Source organism: Homalodisca vitripennis, chromosome 2 (assembly GCF_021130785.1).
Source record: "Homalodisca vitripennis isolate AUS2020 chromosome 2, UT_GWSS_2.1, whole genome shotgun sequence".
Taxonomy (NCBI): domain Eukaryota; kingdom Metazoa; phylum Arthropoda; class Insecta; order Hemiptera; family Cicadellidae; genus Homalodisca; species Homalodisca vitripennis.
Window position 1 is genome coordinate 100,071,512 of NC_060208.1, and position 25,429 is coordinate 100,096,940.

The following is a 25,429-nucleotide window of genomic DNA, read 5'->3' on the forward strand; positions in this document are numbered from 1 at the left end:
TTTCTTTGTGTTCTTTAATTTAATGGATTACACACTGAGGGTATTCAGAGCTGACCCTTACATCCCAATTCCGGGAAACAGACAAAATTATTTAAAAAATTAAAAGCAATCTTCTAGTAGCCTAATAAACATTTCCTAAGCCTTAAACTTTATTTTCGTCACTAAAACAATTAAGAGGGTGAGCGTTACTTTATTTAAACCATGTAGTATATGTCATATACTGTATTATTGTCATTTTCAGTTTTGCACTACATTAACCCTTAGCACGCCGTAAACGGAATAATCCGCGATGTTGTTTGGTCTTATAACGCCAAAGACGAAATAATCCGCCGATCGATAAAAATATATTTTATTACTGTTTTTGAAGTTTATAAGTTCAATACATAAGCCACAATACAAAGTAATGTACTGGCTTGACCAAATAATCCAGTTGCAGCGGTCAGCTGGCCGCAGTAGGTAAACAGTAAATTGTATTGTTACTGGCAGCTGTTCTCCCACTCCCGTCTGTACGCAGATGACGATACTATCTGCCATTTCCGACTGTCAGTGAAGCACACATTGTGCCTTTGGGAAGTGTTCTTGGGTAGTCATTCTTTATACAAACAGTTGTAAAAAGTTACTGCTACCATGTTTTAGGTGTTATAATAAAGTTTTTATTGTTTCTTTTCTGTTGTGTAATTATGGATGCAAGTCATGTCTCGAGACCCCATGGCTTCATCCCGATTTTTGTTTTGAAGTTTACCGTACAACTGCCTAAATCTATTATTATCAGAACTTATAAAACTAATCAAGATCAGCATATTACACTTTATTTGTTTTCTTATCCTTGTACATAGTTTTCATATTTTTCATCACATGCATTTGATTACTCTGTAACCTAAATTTGATTTTGATTGAAATATTCCATTATTATGAAAAAATGTGATTATTTTAATGCAAGTATTACATTATTGTAAATTTTTTTTGTGTGTGTGACTATTAGTCATTAGGAATGAATAAAAAAAATTAGCTTTAAGGAATTTTCATTTTTATTTTTTCACCTTAAATGAGCGTAATCTAAAAAATTACTAAATTTATATCGGCGTTCAAAGGGTTAATATACTCCACAAAAATATTACGGATACTTAAAAATTTACATCAGTTAAGACAATATCACTGCCAATTCAAGAGTAAAAATATAAAAGTTGATCTAAATATTACTTGATTTGAATCTACTTTGCAATATAAATTGAATTAATAATTTTAAGAAACAAACAACAGGCACTTCAAAACTCATAAATCTCCACTGTGTGAGTGTGGTAGGAATCAGTGAGGCATACCATCATCTAGTGCCATCAGAACTGTAATTGATTGTGCATATATTTGGAAATTACTAACTAAGTGATCGAAATACAGGCGAGAATCAGTCGTGTGAAGGTAAACAACTTTAAAATCAATAAAACCACACCTAAAGAGGACAATCTCATCAGGGATTTAATTTCTCATCTTAAAGTATCTTAATTTATAAAACTGATCACGACTAGTTGTTATCACTACATAGAAAGGAAGCAAAATATACTCGCGAAGAATAGGAAACAGGAGGGGCAACTTACAAAACAGGAACTGGGGAATCTGAAAACACAAGTATTGAATTGATAGTACAACAATGAATGACAACATCAACAATCAGCATGCAAACACAGATAAACAGTGAAGTTCCGTGAACACTAAAACGGACATTAACTCCTGCCATACGACTTGTTGTACCGGTTTTGATTCAGTAACAAAACAAATAATTGGTGGACTTACTGTAATTGACACATGTAATTATTTTGTTGAAAAATATATTTATAATAAATACATGTTATCTTATAGAAATAAATCTAAGCTTTTGATTTATATACAACACTTGAACAATTTTATTATTATCTGTATCAAAGTTGAAAAACTGACCAGAAAATGTATTTGAAAACACAAGTAACATATTTATTTATTGGTTAATATCAGAATTGATAGTTTAATATGTAGTAAAAAGAAACTTAACACTGACTAGATTCACTTGAGGTTTAACCACACAGCTTTTGTTAAATGATTTGTAAAATACATTTGGCTGATCAGCCTTTTATAGATCACCTTTTTAAAACTCAATAAACCTTGATGATTGTAATGGATAATAGACAACCACAAATAGTGTATGTTTCATAGTGTGTATCTGTTATTACACTATGATATTGATTGTGTAGAAAACATATGTCCCTAAATCCTTTAGAAAATAATTAATTTGTTTACATCATTTTCTTGTTTTATTATATTCTCTGATCTATGTCAGACACCTTTGGCAGAAAATACTGAACTAATTGTCAATGTGTAATTTGCTATTTTGTTACTCGATAGAGTGAGCTGTTTTTATTGAGTACAACAACTAACAACCGACTATATTATTTCCGCACCAGATGACATTGTTACAGAGGCAACTTTTGTTTGCTTTAGCATCTATGTGATAATTTTTTAAAGTCAATCTCTATCAACTGAGTTTAAAATATGATTTATATTGAAATAAACTGAGTTTATTACAACATGGGTTTTTGTCTCTCTATCTACAGTTCCTATTATGTTTACAATATTATACACTATTTTTAACATGGCCTTTTATTTTTTTTGTGACATAATTTTTTTAGTTTTGCAATAACCAAGGGGAATATTTTTGAACATATACAGAGAAGAAAGTTGCATAGTATTCTCCAAGAATGACTTGCGTTGGAAGTTGCACTATCAGTGGCAGTTTTGTGTTATAAACCTTGAGTGCTATTCTTTGCTCAGTCTTCCACTTAAAATAATTACTAAAACTTTTATTCAAGGTTTCTTTAGTGTCTATATTTGTGTAGAATAATTTTGAGAATTGAAAATAAACTATAAACCACTATGGAAATGCTAAAATACATATTTTTTGCATATTAACCTTAAAATAATTAACCTTAAATTTTTTCAATATTTTTGCCATCCTATATGTTATAAATGAAATCATAAAACTGGCCTTTTTAGTGCATATTTGATAACTTTAATAATCCGTTAAGGATTTAATTTTATTTATCAAGTTCATAAACTTGGAAAAGTGAGTTCTGGTATTTCAGTTAACAAAATTTGATTTTGAGAATTGTTATTTCAGTTGAACAACTGAGACACAATTTTATTAAAAAGAGGGAACAATCTGAAACTTTGTAAGTCTTAAACTTTCTCTCTAACAAATTCCCTCAAAAGCTAAAACAAAAACTAATAAGAACGTCACAATGCCAAGTGCCTTGCTTGTAATTTAGTGTCATTAACGGAACTTCACTGTATTTCTAACACAAATTCATTGTGTTCAAATTATTTTATATGTAAAACTTTCTCTCTAACAAATTCCCTCAAAAGCTAAAACAAAAACTAATAAGAACGTCACAATGCCAAGTGCCTTGCTTGTAATGTAGTGTAATTAACGGAACTTCACTGTATTTCTAACACAAATTCATTGTGTTCAAATTATTTTATATGTAAAGGTGTAACTAAATTATGTAACACTAACTAAATAAGGATATATATATATATATATATATATATATATATATATATATATATATATATATATAACACTAAAGAATTGTGAAGAACTGATTAAAATACAGTTTTAATTACAATTTTAAATTTTCACCAATGACAGATCTGTTGATTTTGTAATATGCAACATATTTTAGTTTTTCTGTTTAAAATTTGTTTAAATAGTAAAGTTGATAAATATCTAATCAGAAAAATGTTAAAATCTATTATATTTTTGCTATTGGTTAACAAGGTTTTATTACTGTAAGGATGAATGTTGAATATTTCAGAATAAGTTAGGAATTTAATATAGAACAAAATGAAATAAAAGATTTTTTTATTTTACTACTGGCATCATGCAATATTACATTTTCATCAAAAATGCATATTAAATACTTACTGTCATAAGTTTGATTCAAAACTTGCACATCCTACAATTTTTAAACCTTTAAAAAATAATTTACCACACAAAATTTGACATTCTCATAGACTACCTTCTTTTTGTTTCAAATTAAATACTCATAAATGATTTAATTGACAATAACTTGTTAAATTGTTTATTACATTATGATGTTGTTTTCATAGAACTGCTTTAATAGAACTTCTCACAATTTTTAGAAAATGTACTAAAAGTAATTACTACATAAAATGTCACAATTTTACAAAAAACAAAACTTCTACAGTATCTAGAAATCAGACAACTAAATATTATTGTGAACTGTCACTAATCAATTTAAATTGAACAGAAGTTATTTTATTGAATAAACAAAACAAGTATGACAATAACTGTCTGAAGAAATAGAGAAGCGTAAACATTATGTAAATTTATACAAAAATTGTACTAGCAAAAATCATGTTTTGGAAATTAAGTAATGAAACATATACAAAAATGTTTATTACTGTTAGAAGATCACAACAATTTAACATCCTAATTCAACTTCAATTCAGATTTAATAATAAATATTAGCAAAGTTATGTTGTTCTTTGTCAATTTTACTTTTGAAATTTGCAAATTCAGGAAAAAACACAAGAAACGGCTACACTTGGTTTAGAAGAGACTTACTTCATCCGGAAGGTGGCAATCCTCATGTTGATGGCTACAAATACAGCTCCCAGGACACCTCCAATTGCTCCCATTCCGATGAAGATTGGCAACTCAAATACCTCATAGTTGGTGATCGTATCATTCAGTTTTCCGAAAAACAGCAGACCAGGGTGGGTGAGTTGGCCTGAAAGAAATCACTATGTTTAGTTTGTTGATATAAACTACTTTACGATTCAAAATTTAAATTATTATTACAGGCACTGCTTTAGTGTGACTGCAATAGTATTTTGACGTTCATTCACAAAAGGTTTTTGATAAGCTTTCATGACCAACTACCTGAGGTGTGAAATTTTCATAACGAAGATAACAATTATGTTCAATATTCAGCCAACTTCCTTTTAGTCAAAAAAAAAACAGTTTTCCTGTATCTTTAACATATTTGCTTTGGGAAATGAGAAAATGTAAAAATCTAAAATGCGCAAAAATACAAATAGTGTGAATCACTTAAAAATGACGATATGCAGGTATACATGACGAAAATACATCAAAAAATCATAAAAGATATAAAAAAATTCTATTGTTGACTGGAATTGATGATATCATTTCCAGAGCTGGGATTCGAGCCCATTGACATTAGTGCCGTACTCAATACTCTGCTGGTTTTTCAGCTCCCATTCTCAGTGATACCCACGAATCAGTTTATGTTTATTTAAAAAATATTTATTTACTTAAAATAAAAGTGTACACTCCGCCTTCCCTTAACAGCAATGTCCTCTCTCACACAAGTCGTCGATGTTCTAATGAATCAGCGATTCATTAGAACTTGAATCGGATTCTTCTTTGCCATAAAACAAGTGTTAAATAAGTTTATTCCCCCTCCATTGTACTATAGTTACATATACTCACTTACGATACAATACACAACAGAGAAAATTAACAAAGATGGCGATCAGAGAACGGTATATGCGAAAAGAAACAAAGGAATCAGCACTACACACTATCATGTAAGCAACACAACCTTCCTAGCCTGTTTCTGGGCTCACACTGAGGTAATGAGCCATGATAGAATATATTTATACTGTCTAATTACAAGTCATGTTATAGACAAAGTCAATAAATTATACAGCATATTATTTTTAATAATATAAAATAACCCATTCCTTAATGGAAGAAGAGAAAAAAAAATAATATCCAAGTAAACACTAGTAGAAAATTTTAAAAACAATAAAATATATTTATTAATAAATTATAAAATATAATTATATATTTAATTATATAATAGCTAAATCAAAACAGTGTTAAATCAGTGTAAAGAACAGTGTTATTTATTTGTATAGTTGTCTAAATTTTCTTTAACTTAGAGTAATGAAAAATAAATATACAAACTAGGCAAAATAATAATTTTTAATTATTTCAAGACTGGTGTGAACAAGATTCTCCCTTAGACACATTCTTCATAACTCTCAAAGTATTTTTCTGCGAAATTTTTTTTTTAATTTGCACTATTTCCCCAAAGAATAATACCGTAAATGAGAATGTAAAAATACATACTATGCTGTTATCAAAATTTCTTCACTGACACAGTTTTTTTTAGTTTACTTAAAAGATATATAATTGTTAGATAAGTTTGTGTACAGCTAAGAGCTTAATTTATTGTCAACATTTATTCTTAATAACTTAGCAAACTCATTACTGCTGTCTATTTTAAGAGAAAAAGTTATGAATTCAACTTATTGTGGTTGACAGCCTATCCATTTGCATTAAACCGTTCTATAGCTAGACATTCTTCTTCTAATTTTAGATTTTTTGTGTTTTTGTTGGAATTTAAAAGAGTTATATCATTTGTATACAACACTGAATTACAAGGAACATCAAAAGAATAATTTACTACACCAATAAACAAAACAGGCTGCAGGATTGTAATAATATATTGTATTATCTTAAAATTTAATCTATTTCCTCCTTTAACAACTAACTATTTGTTCCCTAACAGTCAAATAAGAAGACAACAATTTAAGTTTTGTATTTCTTTTATCATAGCTGTATAGCTTTCTTAACAATAATTCATGATTTATGCACTCAAATGCCCTACTAATCAAAAAAATGCCAATCTAACAATGTTGCAGATGCATGATCGTCATGTGACATATCATGAGATTGAGGCATCTTTAGGCATTAGCATGAGAAGAATCAATATGATTTTACATGAACATTTGCATGTGAAAAAGGTTTGTTCGTGTTGGACACCACATAACCTGACAAACACTCAAAAGGAGGTTCGTGTTGATTGATGCAAGAAAATAATGAAGAAATTCACTCAAAGTGCATCAAAAGCAGTTTATAATATCTGCACAGGTGATATAACATGGATATACTCATATGACCCTGAAACAAAACAGCCAGCAATCCACCGTATGGGTCTTTCAAGACGAGCCAAATCAAACCAAAGTTGTTCGTGGAAGAAACACATCAAAGAAAATGGTTGCCTGTTTCTTCAGCATTACCGGCCATGTGGCGACTGTGCCATTAGAGCAACATAGGACAATCAATTCGGAACGGTACACCACTACTAGTTTGACAGAAGTCTTTGAGAAACTTCGGGAAAAGTGAAAGAAAAGACCCAGCATTCTTCATAGTGACAATGCAAGCTGCCACAGATCGACTGAAACAATGGAGTTTTTGACAGGGCAAAACATTAAATTGATGGGTCATCCGCTGTACAGCCCTAACTTGGCACCTAGTGACTTTTTTTGTTCCCGAACATCAAGAAAGAACTACGTGGGCAACGGTTCCCTATACCTAAAGAAGCAGTTGTACTATTCAAAACTCATGTTTTAAAAGTACCTTAATGGGAGTGGAAAAATTGCTTTGAAAATGGGTTCTAATGTCTGCACAAGTATATTCTTCATGGAAAATATTTTGAAAAACAATAAGACCGATTTTGTCCTTAAATTCTTGTATTTTCATCCTTAGGCCAGAAATATAAGTAGCAGCACTTGTATTAATACATTATTTGGAGTGGAAGAAATGCAAGAAATCTACAGAGTATTAAGGGGAGGCGGTACCCAGAAAAATATTTTTTTCACATTTTTTTTTTTATTTTTTTAAAATGTTAAGCGGGCTTTTTCTGCACACAATGATATATAATACATGTATATTTGAAAATTGTAAACCTACAGAAAAAAAGTTTTAAAATAATGTTACATCATGTTTCAGGAAGAAATTTTGTGACAGCGCTTGCGTTTATTCACACATGTACTATTATACATATGACTTTTATTTTTGTGTGCTATAATTTGCTTTTGTTGTGTTGGCAGGCCTGAACTAACTTCTATTTCATCAGCTTTGAGTTCTGCTTCTGACTTTAATACTGTTTGTTTATTGTTTTGCTTAGTGTTTTGGTGCTTTGTGAAGTGATATAGTGAGTGTTAGTTAGTAATTTATATTTATTATTGCTAACAAGATTGTTTATGTATAAATATGCCTCGTGTTAAAAAGTAGTTATGCTAAACCCCGTAAAGGAGTTGGTGGTAGGAAAAGAAAAACCAGCCAGTCCTAACCCTAATGAGATGTCAAAAGATGAGTCTACCCCTAGGCCTGAAATGTCAACACAATCTCAGTCAAGCTCTTCAAAGAAAATAAACATAGATAAATATGAGATGTTTAATTGTGATGAAAAACTATGACAATGAAATTTATTAACATGCAAATTTTATCAGATCAACTTTTTAGTTCATCACTTTGTAAAAATTGCAAGAAAAGTGGTTTACAAGTGCGTGCTGCTCAACATTTTGGCCTGGCTTTTGAGATGGAAGATTTATTGTTGCCATTGTAAATATGTACATAAATTTAATAGTTCTAGGAATATTAATTTTAGAAAAAAAGACTCTATTTGATTGTAAATATTAGACTAGTGTATGGACTGAGGTCTATCGGGGAAAGGTATGGCTGCAGGCAAAATGTTATGTGGCGTAATGAAATCTTCCGCAACCTCCAACAAAACCGTTTCGATATAATAAATTTTTAAAAGACAAGGCTAAAACAGGTAATGGATGAATCCATGAAAACTGCTGTGGATGAGGCTGTTGAGGAAAAATAAAACCTTAGGTAAGAGAACGAACGCGACTTAAAAGTAGGTATTGATGGCACTTGGCAACGGCGTGGCTTTAAGCTCTCTAAACGGAATTGTTACTTGTACAAGTGTTGACACAGGAAAAGTTTATGGACATAGAAGTGTTATCTAAATTTTGTAATTGTTTGGACAAACAACAACATGAGGCTATTTGTTCGGCAAATTATCAAGGCTCGAGCGGAGGTATGGAGTCAGCTGGAGCCTTAGCTATTTTTTCACCCGATCAGTAAAATAAGTATAATGTTAGGTACTTAGAGTATTTAGGTGATGGAGATACAAATAGTTTCAAAACTATTGCAGACAGTCAACCTTATGGTGAAGTGGAAATACAGAAACTGGAGTGTATAGGCCATATTCAAAAGAGAATGGGGTCTAGGCTAAGGAAACTAAAAAGAGACTCAAAAGGCGTAACACTTTCTGATGGCGGCAAACTAGGTGGAAAGAATAGACTAACAGATGGCTTAATTGATCAATTGCAAACCTATTATGGAAATGCTATTAGGAAAAAATACTGATAACCTACAGAACATGAAGGCAGCGGTTTGGGCCATATATTTTCATAAAACTTTCGACGGACGACAATCCTCAGCATGGCCTTTGCCCGTCAGGAGAGAAAAAATACATGGTGTAAAATACAACAAGGCAAAGCACACTAAAGAGCCATATTCTCATAAGAACAGCATTCCTTCAGCTATAATGTTAGCCTTGAAACCAATCTTTCAGGCTTTAGCAAATCTGACCTTCTTCGAAAATGTTTACACGGTAAGACGCAGAATGTCAATGAAAGCATCAATAATGTCATCTGGTCTAGAGTGCCAAAAAAAGATTTTGTGACATTGAACACACTTGAGTTTGGTGCTTTATGATGCTATTTCTACTTTTAATGATGGCAACATAGCAAAATGCAAAATGCTTAGAGCAGTAGGCATTGAACCTTGCAAGAGGACAATTGACGCAATGAAAAAAGTTTTTTGACTACGAGCGAGTGCGACGAGCAAATTGTGCGATAAGTGACTTTCAAAGACAAGCAAGGAGACAAACCAGGAATTTAAAAAGAAGGATTGAGGAGGATTTTTGAAGAGGAGCCTGCATATGATCCAGGAATGCACTAATGCTACGGTTAAATAAATTGCATGTTTTTTTCTATAATTTTGTTATTGTTTACTCTATTTGTGGCTGGGTATAAGTTCTATTTCATAATTTTCTCTGTTTATTTCTCTTATAAATGTATTCTAAACTCAAAAAATGTTTGAAATAATATAGCCTAATTAATTTTTTTTGTATTATCTTTCACTCCGTTATGACTATAGGCCTAACCCGCATCGCGTTTACTTTTGATATACAAATTTTCCAATATAGATAATTCTAAATATTTAAAAGCATATATAGCCTATTCTATTAATATAAAGATCACATTTAATTATAAAAACCAATTACATATCATATATAGGTAAAAATATTATATAACATTAGCTAAATAGGTCATTATATTCGTTTTTTGCGATTTCCCGCAAATTTACTTTTTTACAGTTTTTGCACACAAAGGTACACGTTTCTCAGAAACTACTTGGACAATCAACTTGAAACTTTTTACACACATTTATATAGGTATTTTGGCACCTACTGAGTTTTTTTGAGATGCCTCCTATTATAATTAGGTACCTAAAAAAAATATTCTAAATTCCAAGTTTGATATTTCAATATGGGTTTGAAAAAAAAATCATAAAAAATTTATTTTTTAAGATACAAGCACCAAAAAAAACTCCAGTAGTTGCTTAAATACCTATATATGTTGTATAAAAAAATTTAGGTTGATTGGTCCATTAGTTTCTGAGATAATGGTACCTATGTTAACATTACAAAGATAGTGGGGTACCGCCTCCCCTTAATAATACTAAAAAGAACAATCCAAGTTTTTGCTGGATAAAGACTACAAGACACTTCCAGATAATTCTTTAGTGACTGAGAATTCTAATAATAGTAAATCCTTTAGTGAATGTTACGAAAAGACTTTGTGAGCCACAATAATGTCTGTTGAACAATAGTAAGCAGCAGAGGTTTAGTTTGGCACGAGTGATACACCTGTCTTGCACAGCACATGTGCATTTGTTCCAATTAGTTCGTAAATCAAAGCAGGGTCGTTCTTGGCCATTAGCCAGCCATTGCTTGTACAAGTAACTTTAAGCGTGCTACTCTTTTTTATTCTTGCTTGCTCATGCACTGATCAACTGATTGATTGCAAACCAATTAATCTAATCATGTAACAATCTGTAAAGTTAAAAATACAAATAATTGTTAATACATTTGATATTTGCATATATGTTTAATATTTTTTACTCATAAACAAAAATTATAAACAATTTGTGTATTTTACTTAATTTTTATTGTTTATAAAAAAGCTAAGAAAAACATCATTCCGGACATTATTTATATTTGAATTAATCTAAATAAATAAAATAGTGTACAATACTTAATAGTATGGGTACAAAATTTAAAATAAATATACAAAACACAAAATAAAATCTAATAAAACAGATTGAATTTACAGAAAACTAGTTTTCACCTTTTAAAACCACGTACATTTAGCAAAGTTTAGACAAAATAGCCATGGAAAAAAAAATGTTTAACAGTTAATTAAGAGTTGTTTTAAAAAATAAAACAGACGTAACTTTTCAGCAATAAAAACTATAAATTTGAAAGAATAACTCTTAAACTATTCATGCACCAAATTTTTTGATAACATCTGTGATTGAATACCTTCAATTTTCTTTAAACCTCATGACTGATTTGTTCGACGAGGTCATAAGTAAACAACAAACAGTAAGCCACTTCACTTTTAATAATGATTATTATTTTGGTCTTCATGAAACAATTGACACAATTTTTAAACTGCACTTCATAAACATGACAAAATTCAAGATGAATTCTCACCGGTAACCTATATTTCACAGTTTATACTACATATTTCATGGTCAAAGGGAGTTGATTGTGGAGGCCATTTTGGACACTGTTGTAGAGCTCTTAGGTTGGAATAAACAACCTTCAATGTAACACAGCCAGATGCACAGTGCTACGTAGCTACGAATCACCACCACAGATTGTGCGACTACTCCCACTCGTTCGGCTACCAGACGGCTTGGCGACTTACTTTCCAAATGACCCTCATAATTTGTTAATCTTGTCTACTTACAAAAATTAATCTTGGAATATCATACCTGGATGTCCTTCAAAAGCGCTGAGTGACAAATTGAGGGTGAAAGTTGCCACCATTGAGGAAAGGAAGATCTTCCAGATGAGTGAAAGACTCCAGAAGCTCGTGCCTTCCTCCAGACTGAGCAACACTCCCCCTGAAATTATCATTATTGGTGTATAAAACTGGAACATAATATAGGACTTGAAACTGACACAAAAAAATTCTAGGATGTACTCTGAAATTTATCACACATTTTCAGAGTTAGATTCCTTTAAGGTTTGAAAAAGTAGTACTATTTAATGATAAAATGGTATTTAATTAGGGGTTTCATGTATCTCCATGTACATGGCTGTGCTCAACCATTCCCTTTCCTTTATATCTGAGCAGTTATGGAAGAAATTCCAATTACGGAAGTTGGAAAAAAAGCAAGTAAAAGTAAAACCTACCATAATGTTAATACAGTTTTAAGGTAGGTAAATTTTATAATTATAGTAAATGTTTATAAAAAACCTACCATTAAAGCTCAATAATTAGACAAATTGTATATCAACGACAATATTACCAAATGACAAAACAAAAATATTAATAAATAATAATAAACTGGTGGTAAAACGAAATCCGATTAATTAAATAATAATTTTGTCACTTGCATATAATTGCTCATTTTATTTACACCTCTAAAATAAACACTTCTTATAATTATTTATGCTAAAATATAATCTAAAATATAATATAATAATAAAATATAATAATCTAAAATATAGTTCAGCTGTCAAAACAATATAAAAATATGCTAATAAACCAAATTAAAACTGTTGTACAGATTGAGTAATCATATGTAAACTTTACTATTAACTGATGATACACCTGTTTGTTTGTTATAAACAATAAACTTCCTACAACAGAATAGGTTAAGCAAACTTGCCCTGATTTACCAATGTAGTTCTGTTTCTAAACTCCACAACAAAAAGTAAAACATGGAAAACGAGAGTGTCAACAAGTTGGAATCTACTTTGAGCCAGAATTATTCTCAAGGGGAATTAACTGTAAACAATAAGGACATTGAAAATGTTTCAGAAAAAATAAATGCAAGTCCAAGCGACTCAGAAATTGCTTCAGAAAATATAACTGAAAGTCCAAAGAGCTTGGAAAATGCTCAAGGAGAAATGAAAGAAACCCCAAGAGATCTCGAACATGTTCAAGAAAAAGTCACAGTAAGTCCCAGGAATGTCACAGAGGCCCAAGGAAAATTGGATAAAAATTCAAGGAACCCAAAAAATACTTACGGAAAAGTAAGTGAAAGTCCAAAGAATTCTCTAAATGTTCCACTACCAACATCAGACCCCTACATGAACTTCATTCAGGATTTCCGTGCAAAATATAAAGGGGAGGAAGTGACAAATACTGTAATGGCTGCATTAGCTGCAGCAAAGTGGCGAACCATGAGTGAACAGGAAAGACAGCCTTACGTTGACATCACGAAAAAAAGGAAGAGAGAAGAAGCACAATGGAATCGAATCACTAAGAAAATATATAACATCATTAGCTGTTTGAATTTATTATGAAACAATTATGCTTATGTGAGTGAATCGTTTAATTACATTATTTTAGATATATTTTTCAATTATTATTAATAGTCCAAATTTGTTAAAAATTAATAAAATGGGTAAAGTTTGACTAGTGCACATCAAAATTTGTAATGATACTAAAGAAAGTGAATATTGTTTGCCAGGTATTGTTTTATTATTAATTAAATTATTGTATTATTGTTAAATAATAATAAATTGATGACATATTTGTTGCTGTCCATTTTTTAACAATTCAGAAATGTAAAATTGTTTTTTCTACTGTTGTGTTTCTCTTTGTTAGTACGGACGCAGGACCATTTTCCACTGTATGAACTAGGTGAGGGGACCTATCTCGTTTGAAAAACTAAAAGTTAAATAATTTCTGAGAATGGGCCAGCTTAAACAGTCATTACAGATGCAAGAAATGGTTTCCACCAATGCACTGTGAGGCCATCTAATGGGACACTCAAAAAGTAAAATGATACTGTGAGGTCGTTTAATGGGGACACTATAAAGGTAAAATGATACTGTGAGGTCGTCTAATGGAACACTCACAAAGTAAAATGATACTGTGAGGCCGTCTAATGGAACATTCACAAAGTAAAATGATAACCGGCTGACAACAAATATACACTGAGGGACAAAAAAAGTGGGACAAGCTTTTAAATTATTTTAACTGTGTAATATTTTATTTAAAATTAAATATTTCTACATTTCTCTTATCTGTAGCTGATTCCTCACATGATTGCTTCAAATCTATCCTGAAACATCTTGCTTACTTTATTAATAATGCTAATCTTATCATGAGTCTAAAATAATGTCTTCCTTATCAGCTCAGAAGTGAACTTTCAACCCGTTTGTGATCATTGCCTGCCTTAGTCTGTGTGTCTATCCATTACTGCAGGTCATTCCCAGCTTAGACAACAACAGAAAATGCCTCTGTCACCAACAGATTGTGCCAGAGCCGTTGCTCTAGATGATAGTGGCTTAACATTGCGAGAAGTAGAAAACATCACAGGGTTCCCTAGATCCAGCATAAGCAGAGCTATGATTCGCTTTAGATTAACAGGAAGTTATGAAAGGAGGCAGGGATCAGGCCGTAACAGAACAACAAGTGCCAGAGATGATCGTTTTGTTGTGTCAGTAAGTTTGCGAAATCGGTTCCGAACTTCTGTTGAAGTTCATATTGAGCTTATGAGAGACCGTGGAGTGAATGTTTCCACACGAACAATTAGAAGAAGGTTATAGGAGGTGGAAATTGGAGCTTATCGCCCAGCTACAGGTCCTAGGCTGCACCCGCGCCACCGAAGAGCTCGTTTGGAGTTTGCTCAAACTCACGTAAATTGGACCGCAGAGCAGTGGAGCCCAGTGCTGTGGACCGATGAGTCTCGGTTCTCCCTGAGATCACCAGACGATCGTGAAAGAGTGTGGAGACGGGCTGGAGAAAGGTTTGCTCAATGTGCAATATCGCCAAGAGACAGTTTTGATGGTGGGTCCATAATGGTTTGGGGAGGAATTTCAAGAGAGGCTCACACTGAGCTTGTAATTGTTACATTAAATGCTGAAAGGTATGTGGAAGAGGTTTAGTCAGAACATGTAGTGGTTTTTGCGGGATTTGTGGGTCCTAGATTCATGCTGATGCAAGATAATGCTCGTCCACACACTGCAAGGGTGGTGCAAAATTACTTACGTTAAGGTGGAATCGAAGTAATGGAATGGCCCGCACACAGCCCAGATCTTAATCCATTAGAACATATCTGGGATGTCATGGGAAGAGCAATTAGAAATCGTCGAGGTGAGTTACACTCTTTGCAACAGCTTGGCCAGGCCCTTTTTTATATCCCACTTTTTTTGTCCCTCAGTATATATGAAGTTGTACCTTTCCAATCATCACAACCTGTTTCATTTTGTTTTGAGAGAAAGTATTATTGTTAATACTTTTAACACTGGACTTTTCTCAAGGAACACATGAGGAATCCCAAGCCTATTTTAAATTAAATGAAAGAGTATTTTTTTGTAATTTCATAACTCTATTTTTTATTGAAAGAGTATTTTTTTGTAATTTCATAACTCTATTTTTTATTATCAGGCCAATTATTTTATTTCCTATTAATACTAGTTTTTACAGAAAAAATATAAAACCAAATCTTGACAAATTTAATTTTATAAAAAAGTTAAAAATATATAAAAACGAAAAAGCTAAATAATTTTAGTTACTTTATTAAATTAAAAAATACAAACTTTGTTTAAATTTAAAAACACCCCAAAAGAGAATGTTAAAGGACCCATTGAAAAGAAAAACAGCATACATTTTCTAAGGTTCATTCTCATGCTTCCTTTTGCATTGCAGTGTGTGGTTCAACCAACGAAATAAATAAATATGGATAATATTTTAAAACAACAAAAACAGGCAATACGTATAATGCTAAGGCTAAAACATGACGATTCAGCTAAAGAACGCTTTAAATATTAAATTTTTTTTTACTATTTATAGTCAATACATTTTTGAATCCATCCTTACAGTGAAAACCCAAAAAATTAACTTACCATTTTAAAAACACCTAGCCACCCTTCCCCCACCCCCCCCCCCCCCCTCCCCCTCTCGCCTCCCTACCCCCCCACCCTCTTCCCCCCTACAACCCCCTCCCCCCCCCCCCCCCCTCCCACCCTCCACCCCCCCCCCCCCCAAGTTTGCATAGAGAACACAACCAATTTTCCCCACTCTTCCAGAACCTAAAAATCAAACTAATTATTTCAGTGCATGATTATCTATTTATCATTTTTCAAATCGTTATTAGCAATCGGTAATTTACCTACTACCAAGCAGCTGATAACCAATAATACAGTGAGTCTCCGTAGAGATTCTTCAATCTGAATCTTTTATGAAAATTTGACACATAACTTTTTATTATCATTAGGCCATAAAACTGATATTTTAAACAAAACATATCTGTGGTTTAAAGTCATAATCTGTGACTTTTCCAGGACAGGCAAACACTCTGTTAAATACACATTTTAAGGAAAAGCATTTCTAACAATACAAGTTTTATTAAACGAAGCAATCTATAAAGTTTCAAATAATTCATGTGAAACAAAAGCATGTGACAAATACTGTCAATACTTTTTATTTAACAGTTTTACAAGACTTTGTTGGTTTATGGAACACGTTTTGCATTTATGATTGTTCAAATGGTTCATTTCCCATGCAACTACTTTTACTAGACTGTTATTTTAAAAATATTGTACATTTACAATGTGTTATTTTAACATTGATTGACATGATGAAAACAAACAAAATTAACCCTTTGAACGATGTACATGGATATATTAGAATAGTAGACTGACCGAAATGCCAAATACAGTTATATCCGATATTATAGATTATGTCTCTTAGAAAGTTTTTTTAACACTTCATCAGTCGCGCGGAGTACAGTTGTACTACAAGCGTTTTGTTTTGCATTTTCCCGAGTGTTGGTAACACTGATGACCTTCAGCGGCCCCCACCTCTTCACCCTTACACCAGTGCGAAGGCAACTGTCTCGGGGAGTGTGTCTATTGTTCACATATTGTTTTGTCAAGCACTGCAGTGTTGGAGTACAGTTGTACTCCGCGTGACTAAATATGTTCCAAATTTATCAAATGGTAATCTGTGTAATGGTTTTTTTTTTTAATCCTAAATAATTGATATTTGCAATACTACTATGTTATTTGATTAATAAACAAAGTATTTATATTTAACAATGGCTGATCGTGATCGTGAGCAGTTGCAACGTTGGTTGCGAGAAACTGAGGATGACAGTGAAAGTGTTCTTGGTGTCCAAGATCCAGATGAATCAGAAGAGGACGACGTGGAATATTTCGACGAGAATACGTCTGATGAAATCGATGAAGAAGGCAACCCTCCAGACACTCCACCAGCTGGTTGTGTTGAGGTTCCAGACATGGGGATGGAAGAAGAACCAGATATACCAGGTATCGCTCTAGTAGCAGGTCTACAAGGCCCATTCGTAAATCCTGAATTTTATTTGGGTAACGATCGTGAAACAAGATGGTATTTGGACCCACAAGTTCCTCAAAGATCACGCACTCCAAGACACATCATAATACCCACTTTTCATCGACCAGGACCTCAAGGTAACGCCAGAAACGCACAAAGTCCTGTAATGGCACTTCAATGCATGATTACTGATGAAATGATAACAAAAATTGTTGATTATACAAATATCTACATTCAAAAAGTAAGACCAAAATTTGAAAGGCCGAGAGATTATCGAGAAATAAGAGCTGTGATTGGGATATTATATATTGCTGGTGTTCTGAAAGCCAGAAGAAGAAACATAGACGACATGTGGGATAACTCCTCGGACTCTGGTGTAGAAGCAGTATATCTCACTATAAGCAATAGCCGGTTTAGATTTTTATTACGTTGCCTCAGATTCGATAATGTGCATAGCAGAGAACAAAGGAAGTCCTTGGACAATTTGGCTGCATTCCGGGAAATATTTGTTTCAAATTGCAAGACATCCTACAAACCCACTGATTATCTGACTATTGACGAGCAGCTGGTGGCGTTTAGAGGTAATTGTATCTTTAGGGTTTATATACCAAGTAAGCCTGCTAAATACGGGCTGAAAATCTTTGCCCTTGTATCTACAACTAACTATTATGCTTCAAACCTGGAGGTGTATGTGCGTAAGCAACCAAATGGCCCTTTCAATATTAGTAACTCCACACAAGACTTAGTTCTGAGGTTAGTAGAGCCAATTTCAGGAACAAACAGGAATGTTACACTTGATAATTGGTTTACCTCTGTACCACTTGCTATGAAGCTGCGCGAAGAAAAGAGACTTACAATGGTTGGAACTTTACGGAAAAACAAACGTGAAGTTCCTCCAAACTTTTTACCAGATGCAGCTAGGGAATTGAAAAGTAGTATCTTTGGATTTCAAAAGAATTGTACATTGGTTTCGTATGTACCTAAAAAGAAGAAGGTCGTGTTGGCCATTTCAACAATGCTGCCATTGACCCAGCCACAGGGGACGACAGGAAGCCAGTTATCATTACAACTTATAATAACACCAAGTATGGTGTAGACGTTCTTGATAAAATGTGTCGCCAGTATGACACTGCAAGAAACTCAGGAAGATTGCTATTGAAACTTGATGGGGACGGAGCACATCAAAATCAGCCTCAACCAGCAGTACCCGCAGGGACGCATGGTCGATGTCACATCTGCGGCAGAGCCAGGAACAAGTCAACAAGGAAAACGTGTAATAAGTGCCATAAGTGGGTATGTCCTGATCACCTGAGAAGTGTGTGTGTACAGTGCCAAGAATAAAAGAACACAAAACTGAACATACAGTAATTTACAAAGCTCTGTTATTATGATACACTTTTTTAGGCCTAAGTGTGTATAGTAAGTTAGTTATAGTTAAGTGTTTTAATATACCTGAAAAATTTAAATAAAAAGTGGTGGTGGCAATTAAAATAAAACAATTAATTACAAGCAAATTAATGTGTAGCATTACTTTATATCTCAATTTTATTTGTATAACAAAAAAGTTTGAACTAGCAATCTGCTTCTATTATTGATTTGTTCTTGTTTTTATTGCAAATATGTTACATACAAGTTGCTATCAATACGCCAATAACTTCTTAATTTTTAAAAACAGTTATATTTTATTTTAGTTTACATATTAATGATATCTTTGCCCACAGTATGATACTTTGCTTAAAAATACATGATACATAAGACAAAATTGTCAAGATCTAAACATTACAAAATAAAGTTATTCATTGTTAAAACAACTCTTCAAAATACTTATTTAATCCGTTATGATGATGAAATATGGTTTTATGCCTAAACTGGTACATTAAAAAAAACATTGTAATTGGAGTACATTTGTAATCCGCGCGACTGATGGAGTGTTAATTTTACAAAAGCCCTCTGAAATGCCTGGTGCACGCTCCGTGCTTATCGCAGTTGCCAATAAAGTATTTATAAACGACCTTCACTCTGCAGCTGGGGGAGGGGAACGACCTTTGTCTAACTCCGACCACCTGCTCGTCAGATCTACGTCTCCTACAGAGCCATAACCAAACATATCGGTGGCGTGTATTACTTACTACCTTCTCGCTTGTCACAAGTGCGCATCTATCATGTATCTCGTTATTATTCTTCATCGTGTGATAGTGTTGTGATTATACAATATACTAATAATTAGTAGTTTATCAAACTTCTCAGTTTCATTACATTTTACAGTGAAATTTAAATTTATTTTAAATAAACAGTTTTGTAAATAGTTCTTTTTTATTTTTATTAATAAAACAATAATTTTAAGAAAAATGTCATTTCAGACTTTTTTGCTTTCAACTTTTCTACTTTAGTTATAACAAAAATTAGCTTTGAATAGGAAACAATTGTTTTTACTTGTCTTGGCATAGGAAAGTTAATGGATTTATTATTGGCGTGCAAAGGGTTAAGAAATAAAAGCTCATACGTATCTTATGGACAAGCTTAAGAATAACAACAGCCTGCACATTCTAATAGTGCATAGTGTAACTAAGATCATACTCTATATAGAATTCATATAAAATGCAAAAGTCACAGAAAAGCTCACAGAAATTTGATGAGTTGGTTCCTCTGAATGTTTATTGTGCCAACTCACCTGATGTCTATGAGAGGAATGGCTTGACAGTGCAGTTTTGTACAGAGACCAGAGATAGTATAATACAAAGGGACTTCGGGCAGCTCTTCTCGTATCACTTCCAGCATACCTGTCCAACACCCCAGTCCATTAACACTATTTCATCACCAAATTTTGTATGATAAGATAATTATAAAATAGGCTATTAGATAAATAAATAAATTGAACTGCCATGATAATAAATGTAAAGTCCCTTATAAATTAGGTTGTATTTGGTATAAAAAACAGACTAGTAATAAATTCACATCATTTTTACAATGAATAGTGTGACTGAAAACAACATTACATCACATATGCATAGAAATTACTTTTAAAATTTTATTTAGTCTAAAAATGCCACTAATATCAAGGGGACCCAAACATTGTTGGGTCCAAGTTTCCAGATGGTTTGAAAATAACAAAATTACGAGACTATAACTAGAGACATTAGTCCCTTTTTTTACTACTGATTAAAAATTTTATATATCAGTAAATTAGACGTTTAAACTTACCTTGCATTCTTTTAGAAGTGGTGAACCTCCCGTTCTCGACGACTTTGAGCATGCTCTCCAAAAACTTGGCACTGTACATAGGTGCTGACCAGATAGGACCTCCCATCTGATTGCAGTAAACATTGTTTCTTAAATTTTAACTGACAATTTTATTGTAAAGACAATAAAGACATTTATTTATCCTTCGGCAAGTCACATGACAAGCAATAGACATCGTCAATATTAGAAACTATTAGTTGACTAATTTGTCACAATAGTGTTTTAAAAAACTTAATCCTATTAAGCAATAGTACTCACTAGCCTATACACAATCTAGACTAAGTGTTAAAATTAAATTAAAAATATTCTTCTAGGTTGTACAGTGGATTATTTACAAGCCATTCATGTAATCTCTCTGAAAATTTACGATGGTTTAAATTTTTCCAAGAAACTGGTAACTTATTGGAAAGCCTTATTCCCATGTTTTTATGGTAATTCATTGATTTTGAAAGTCTTAATCTAGGCAGCTCAATTCTTTGTTGGTTTCGTGTATTATGAGAGTGTATGGCATTTCTTTGTGTATAAAGATGCAGACTTTTCTTTATTACCATTAATACATCAAAAATATACAAATTTACAACAGTTAAAATGTTTAATTGCCTAAAAAGAGGTCGACAGTGATCACGCGGATTAGAGCCAGTTATGAATCGTATAGCTATTTTTGTACAATAAGAACCTTTTGAATGCCTATTCCATTACCCCACACAATTAAACAATATCTTATAATACTTTCAAAAAATGAAAAATAGGCCATTCTTAAATATCTTGGAGACACTTTATTTTTAAGGTTTGCAAGTAAATAAATTACTCTAGACAATCTCTTACAAATATAGGCTATATGAGTTTTCCATGACAGATTAGAATCAATATTTACACCTAAAAGCTTCACTGTACTTAATGAATCTAAGAGATCTTCTGGTTTTAAGGTTACCAACAGATGCTGCATTTTTTCTTTATTTAGGAATAGTCCATTAGTTTCAAACCAATAAGTTAGTTGCCTCTAACAATGTGTTTTCTGAAATTAGTTTAGCTGATCCACATCATTATGATAAGATAACAATGTTGTATCATCTGCATATATTGTAGAGTAACAGGACAAATTATTGCTTAGGTCATTAATTAAAACTAGAAAGAGTATAGGCCCTAAAACAGACCCCTGAGGTACTCCTAACTTAAATTCTAAAACTTCAGACAAACTGCCATTGTGGTCGACCACTTGCTTACGCTCTGAAAGATATGACTTCAAAATTTCCAAATCTTTGCCATAGAAACCATAATACTCCAACTTACTCAATAAAATTACATGGTTGACTGTGTCAAATGCTTTACTCAGGTCACATAAGGTGACCTGGGCAGCATTTTTTTCTCTAAGGTCAGTAAAAATTGATTAATTAAGCCATCAATGGCATGTGTAGTTGATCTACCAGGACGATAACCATACTGACTATCATTAAACAAACCAGAAGACTCAAAATATTTACAAATTTGTATTTTAAGAATTTTTTCTAAGACTTTCCCTATGACTGGGATACAAGAGATCGGACGGTAACTACTGGGTACATCTGGATTACCCTTTTTAAAGATAGGTACCACTCTAGAAAACTTTAAACTATTTGGAAAAACACCATAATTTATACATCTATTAAAACAATAAGTTAATGGTTCAATAATTACCGAAGCAACCTTTTTTATTAAGTCACTGGACAGTCCGTAGACATCTCTGGATGAAGAATTTTTTAACGAGATTATTATGTTAAACACCTCATTCGAGCTAACTGGTGAAAAGACACAACACGAATTGGCTGACACCAAATTTACACTTTTAAGACACTGCACTGCACTCTCCGGGGAAGCTTTGACTTTTGAACTTATATCTTCTACAGCAGTGATGAAATAGTTGTTGAAGTCATCAGGCTGGATGCTGCTACCAAGATTGTTGACCGGACTGCGTTTAGCTGTTTTATTTATGATATTCCAGGCCGCTTTACATTTGTTGTACGAATGTTCAATTATTTCTTCATTTTTCTGTATTTTAGCCGCTCGTAGTGCAAGTCTGTAGTGTCTTTTCAGGTTATTAAATAATAGCAAGAGCTGATCGTTGTTATATTTATTACACATGTCTTTAAAAAGTAGTATTTGGTTCTTCATTGCTGTTAGCTCCGGTGAATACCAACCAGTTGAAACAGAACCTTTTTTAAAACTCATATTAGCTGTACTAGCTTTTAACTTTTTAACCTTCTTGAGTGAAAAACTAGTCTCAAATAAGGTCAAAAATCGTTCGAAAAAATTTTCAAAGCAGTTACTAGCTGTTAAATCAGGTGAAAAAGACTGGCACCACTGTTCCTATTCGAGGAGTTGCATAAAGTAACTTATGTTCTTGGGAGTAATCAATCTAACGGTTTTTAATTGACTAGGCCTATCATGTGTGTAAACAATTGGCTTACTCACTGAAAACTCAAAATGTAAGGCATAATGATCAGATAAAGATGGTCGTATGACTTCTGTAATATATTCATGTGGTTTCAAATTGGTAATTATGTTATCCAAGCATGAATTTCCACGTGTAAGCTTGTTGTTTGTGCAATATATGTCAAATTGCCTTAATACATTCAGAAATCTTTCTACTGTAGCTTTATTAGTAGTAACGTCAAAATGAGCATTTACATCTCCACACAAGTTAACTTGCACTTTAATCGAAAGAGAAAGATTAAAAGTTTCTCCAATGACTGCAGAAATATTTCAGTACTACCATCTGGTGATCTATAAAGGGACACCACGATCAGATTGAATTCTGTGAGTTCTATACCAGTAACTTCAAAATGGAGTTCATTGCAGAAATTCTTCAGGTCAATTTCCTTAAAAATATGGTTATTAGCAACATATATGCTTACCCCTCCGTGAATATGAACACTGTGACAAAAACTGCTGCCCAGAGAAAAGCCTTCAGGTACCCATAGTTCAATTTCATCTGTATTTAGCCAATGTTCTGCAAGGCATGCAACAAAGTATTTGTTTTGACATAACAGGAGTTCCAGTTCTTCGCATTTTTCCCTTAAACCTTGTATATTTATGAAGAAAATTTTAGCTAACTCTTGGTTTATGGCAGGCATAGGAACCAAGCAGTCGTACTGATTTTTTTCAGGGTAAGCTGTGGGCCTACACTGATATTTATATGGGTCAACTACTTTCCATTAACCTAATTTAAGGTTTGATCTAGGCCTACTTGTTAAGAAACCTTTTGGGCTAGACCATTCTCCCGGTTTAAAGATTCAGTAGATCTAGTCTTTCTTATTTTGTTTATAAATCTTGAGACGAATACATTCTCTGGCCAAAAATCAGATGAGTATATGTCACTGTAGTAATTGGATGGAATGCCAACTTTAAATGATGAATATAACTCAGGATGTTTTGAATTAAGCTTTTCTACCGTGTAATCACCCGCTTTACAGCTATCCAGAAATGTTTTCAGGTCTTCACACTCAGTTCGAGCACTCAGCCTAGAAACAAATAAGAACCTCATTTTATCAGATGTTGTAAGGTTATGTTTCTCTGTTGATTTTCCAGTGATGACTTGGTTCCTTTTCTTTGCATCCACTTCTCGACCTAGATTAGGCCCAGCTTGAAATTTCAACCAGTTATCATTATGTGTAGGCCTAGGCCTATCACTTTCAATTTTATTTTCTTCTCTTAGCTTTCTTCGTGACTTGTACAGTTGAAATCCTCCATTACTTTCTTGATTAGAGTTTTTAATGTCCTTATTATCCAAGTACACTTGCTCATCCCCTGAGACTGAGAGTATAAGTTTGGAAGGGCTGTTAGGCCTATCATAGGGTTTATTACTTCTATTACTATTAGTCAACGTTCTAGTATTATTAAGTCTATTATCTATATTAGAAAATGTGTTTTTATCATGAAACATCAATCTACCTGCACATGACTGCCTCCTGTCACTGTTATAAGTAAAAATTTCACTGATGGCGTCAGCTTGATTATTTAATGATTGATGTAAATTATCATTGTCTTTTTTTAAGATACTATACTGTTCACTTATTCCTTTTTGATTTTCACTCAGATGGAAAATTTGATCAGTTAATATTTTTATAGTGTCATTACAATATGTATTGTTCTTTTCAACTGAAATAGTTTCAATTGAAGTGTCTTTCACTTCAGGCACTTTGATGTTATCATGGCCGGCACATATCACACATCCATACAACTTTACGGCCCAGCGTTATTATGCAATCATATTCTTTTTCATCAATTCCAACACATTTACTATGATACCACAACTGACAATTTCCCTCACACAAAATCGCCATACTATTTTTAGGAACATTTTTCGCACAGGTTCCACACTTGATTTTGCTAGTCGGCGCCATCTTCGCCATATTGTATGTGTTAATATAATCATACAATCAATAAAAATGTGTAGATGAATAAAATTAATAAAGTGATCACTACAATACAACATTTAAAAACTAACAAAGCTATGTATCATACCAAAATTAACTCCAACTATCTATGTCGTTAGTTCTTAAGAAAATAGTAAATCTTAGTACCAGTAGTCCCAAAAATTAACAGACTTTGAAAAAATCTTTAGAAACTAACCCAAAACATATACCTTTATCCAAAACCTGACAATGTACAAGGACATAATTTACTAACATTATTTTTTTTATAAATAAGAATTGCTTGATTCACA

The 25,429-nt window shown here is 32.7% G+C and overlaps 2 protein-coding genes across 3 annotated transcripts in view; both read right to left on the reverse strand.

Moving 5' to 3' along the window:
• The window catches only part of LOC124354434 (H(+)/Cl(-) exchange transporter 7-like), a 61,604-nt gene extending 49,500 nt beyond the window's left edge, over positions 1 to 12,104 (reverse strand). For both annotated transcript variants that reach the window (XR_006921682.1, XM_046804881.1), the window contains exons 1-2: positions 11,945 to 12,104; positions 4,616 to 4,781 (exon numbers count right to left, since the gene is read on the reverse strand). Coding sequence is in view for 1 of the 2 variants with exons in the window: in XM_046804881.1 (XP_046660837.1) it covers positions 4,616 to 4,781; positions 11,945 to 12,089 (311 nt within the window). In the remaining variant the exon portion in view is untranslated. The remainder of the gene's footprint in view (positions 1 to 4,615; positions 4,782 to 11,944) is intronic.
• Positions 12,105 to 20,134: 8,030 nt separating this feature from the next.
• Positions 20,135 to 25,429, reverse strand: part of LOC124354435 — a 29,373-nt gene continuing 24,078 nt past the window's right edge. The window contains exons 8-9 of the mRNA XM_046804882.1: positions 20,689 to 20,794; positions 20,135 to 20,267 (exon numbers count right to left, since the gene is read on the reverse strand). Coding sequence (XP_046660838.1) covers positions 20,155 to 20,267; positions 20,689 to 20,794 — 219 coding nt within the window. The 3' untranslated portion in view covers positions 20,135 to 20,154. The remainder of the gene's footprint in view (positions 20,268 to 20,688; positions 20,795 to 25,429) is intronic.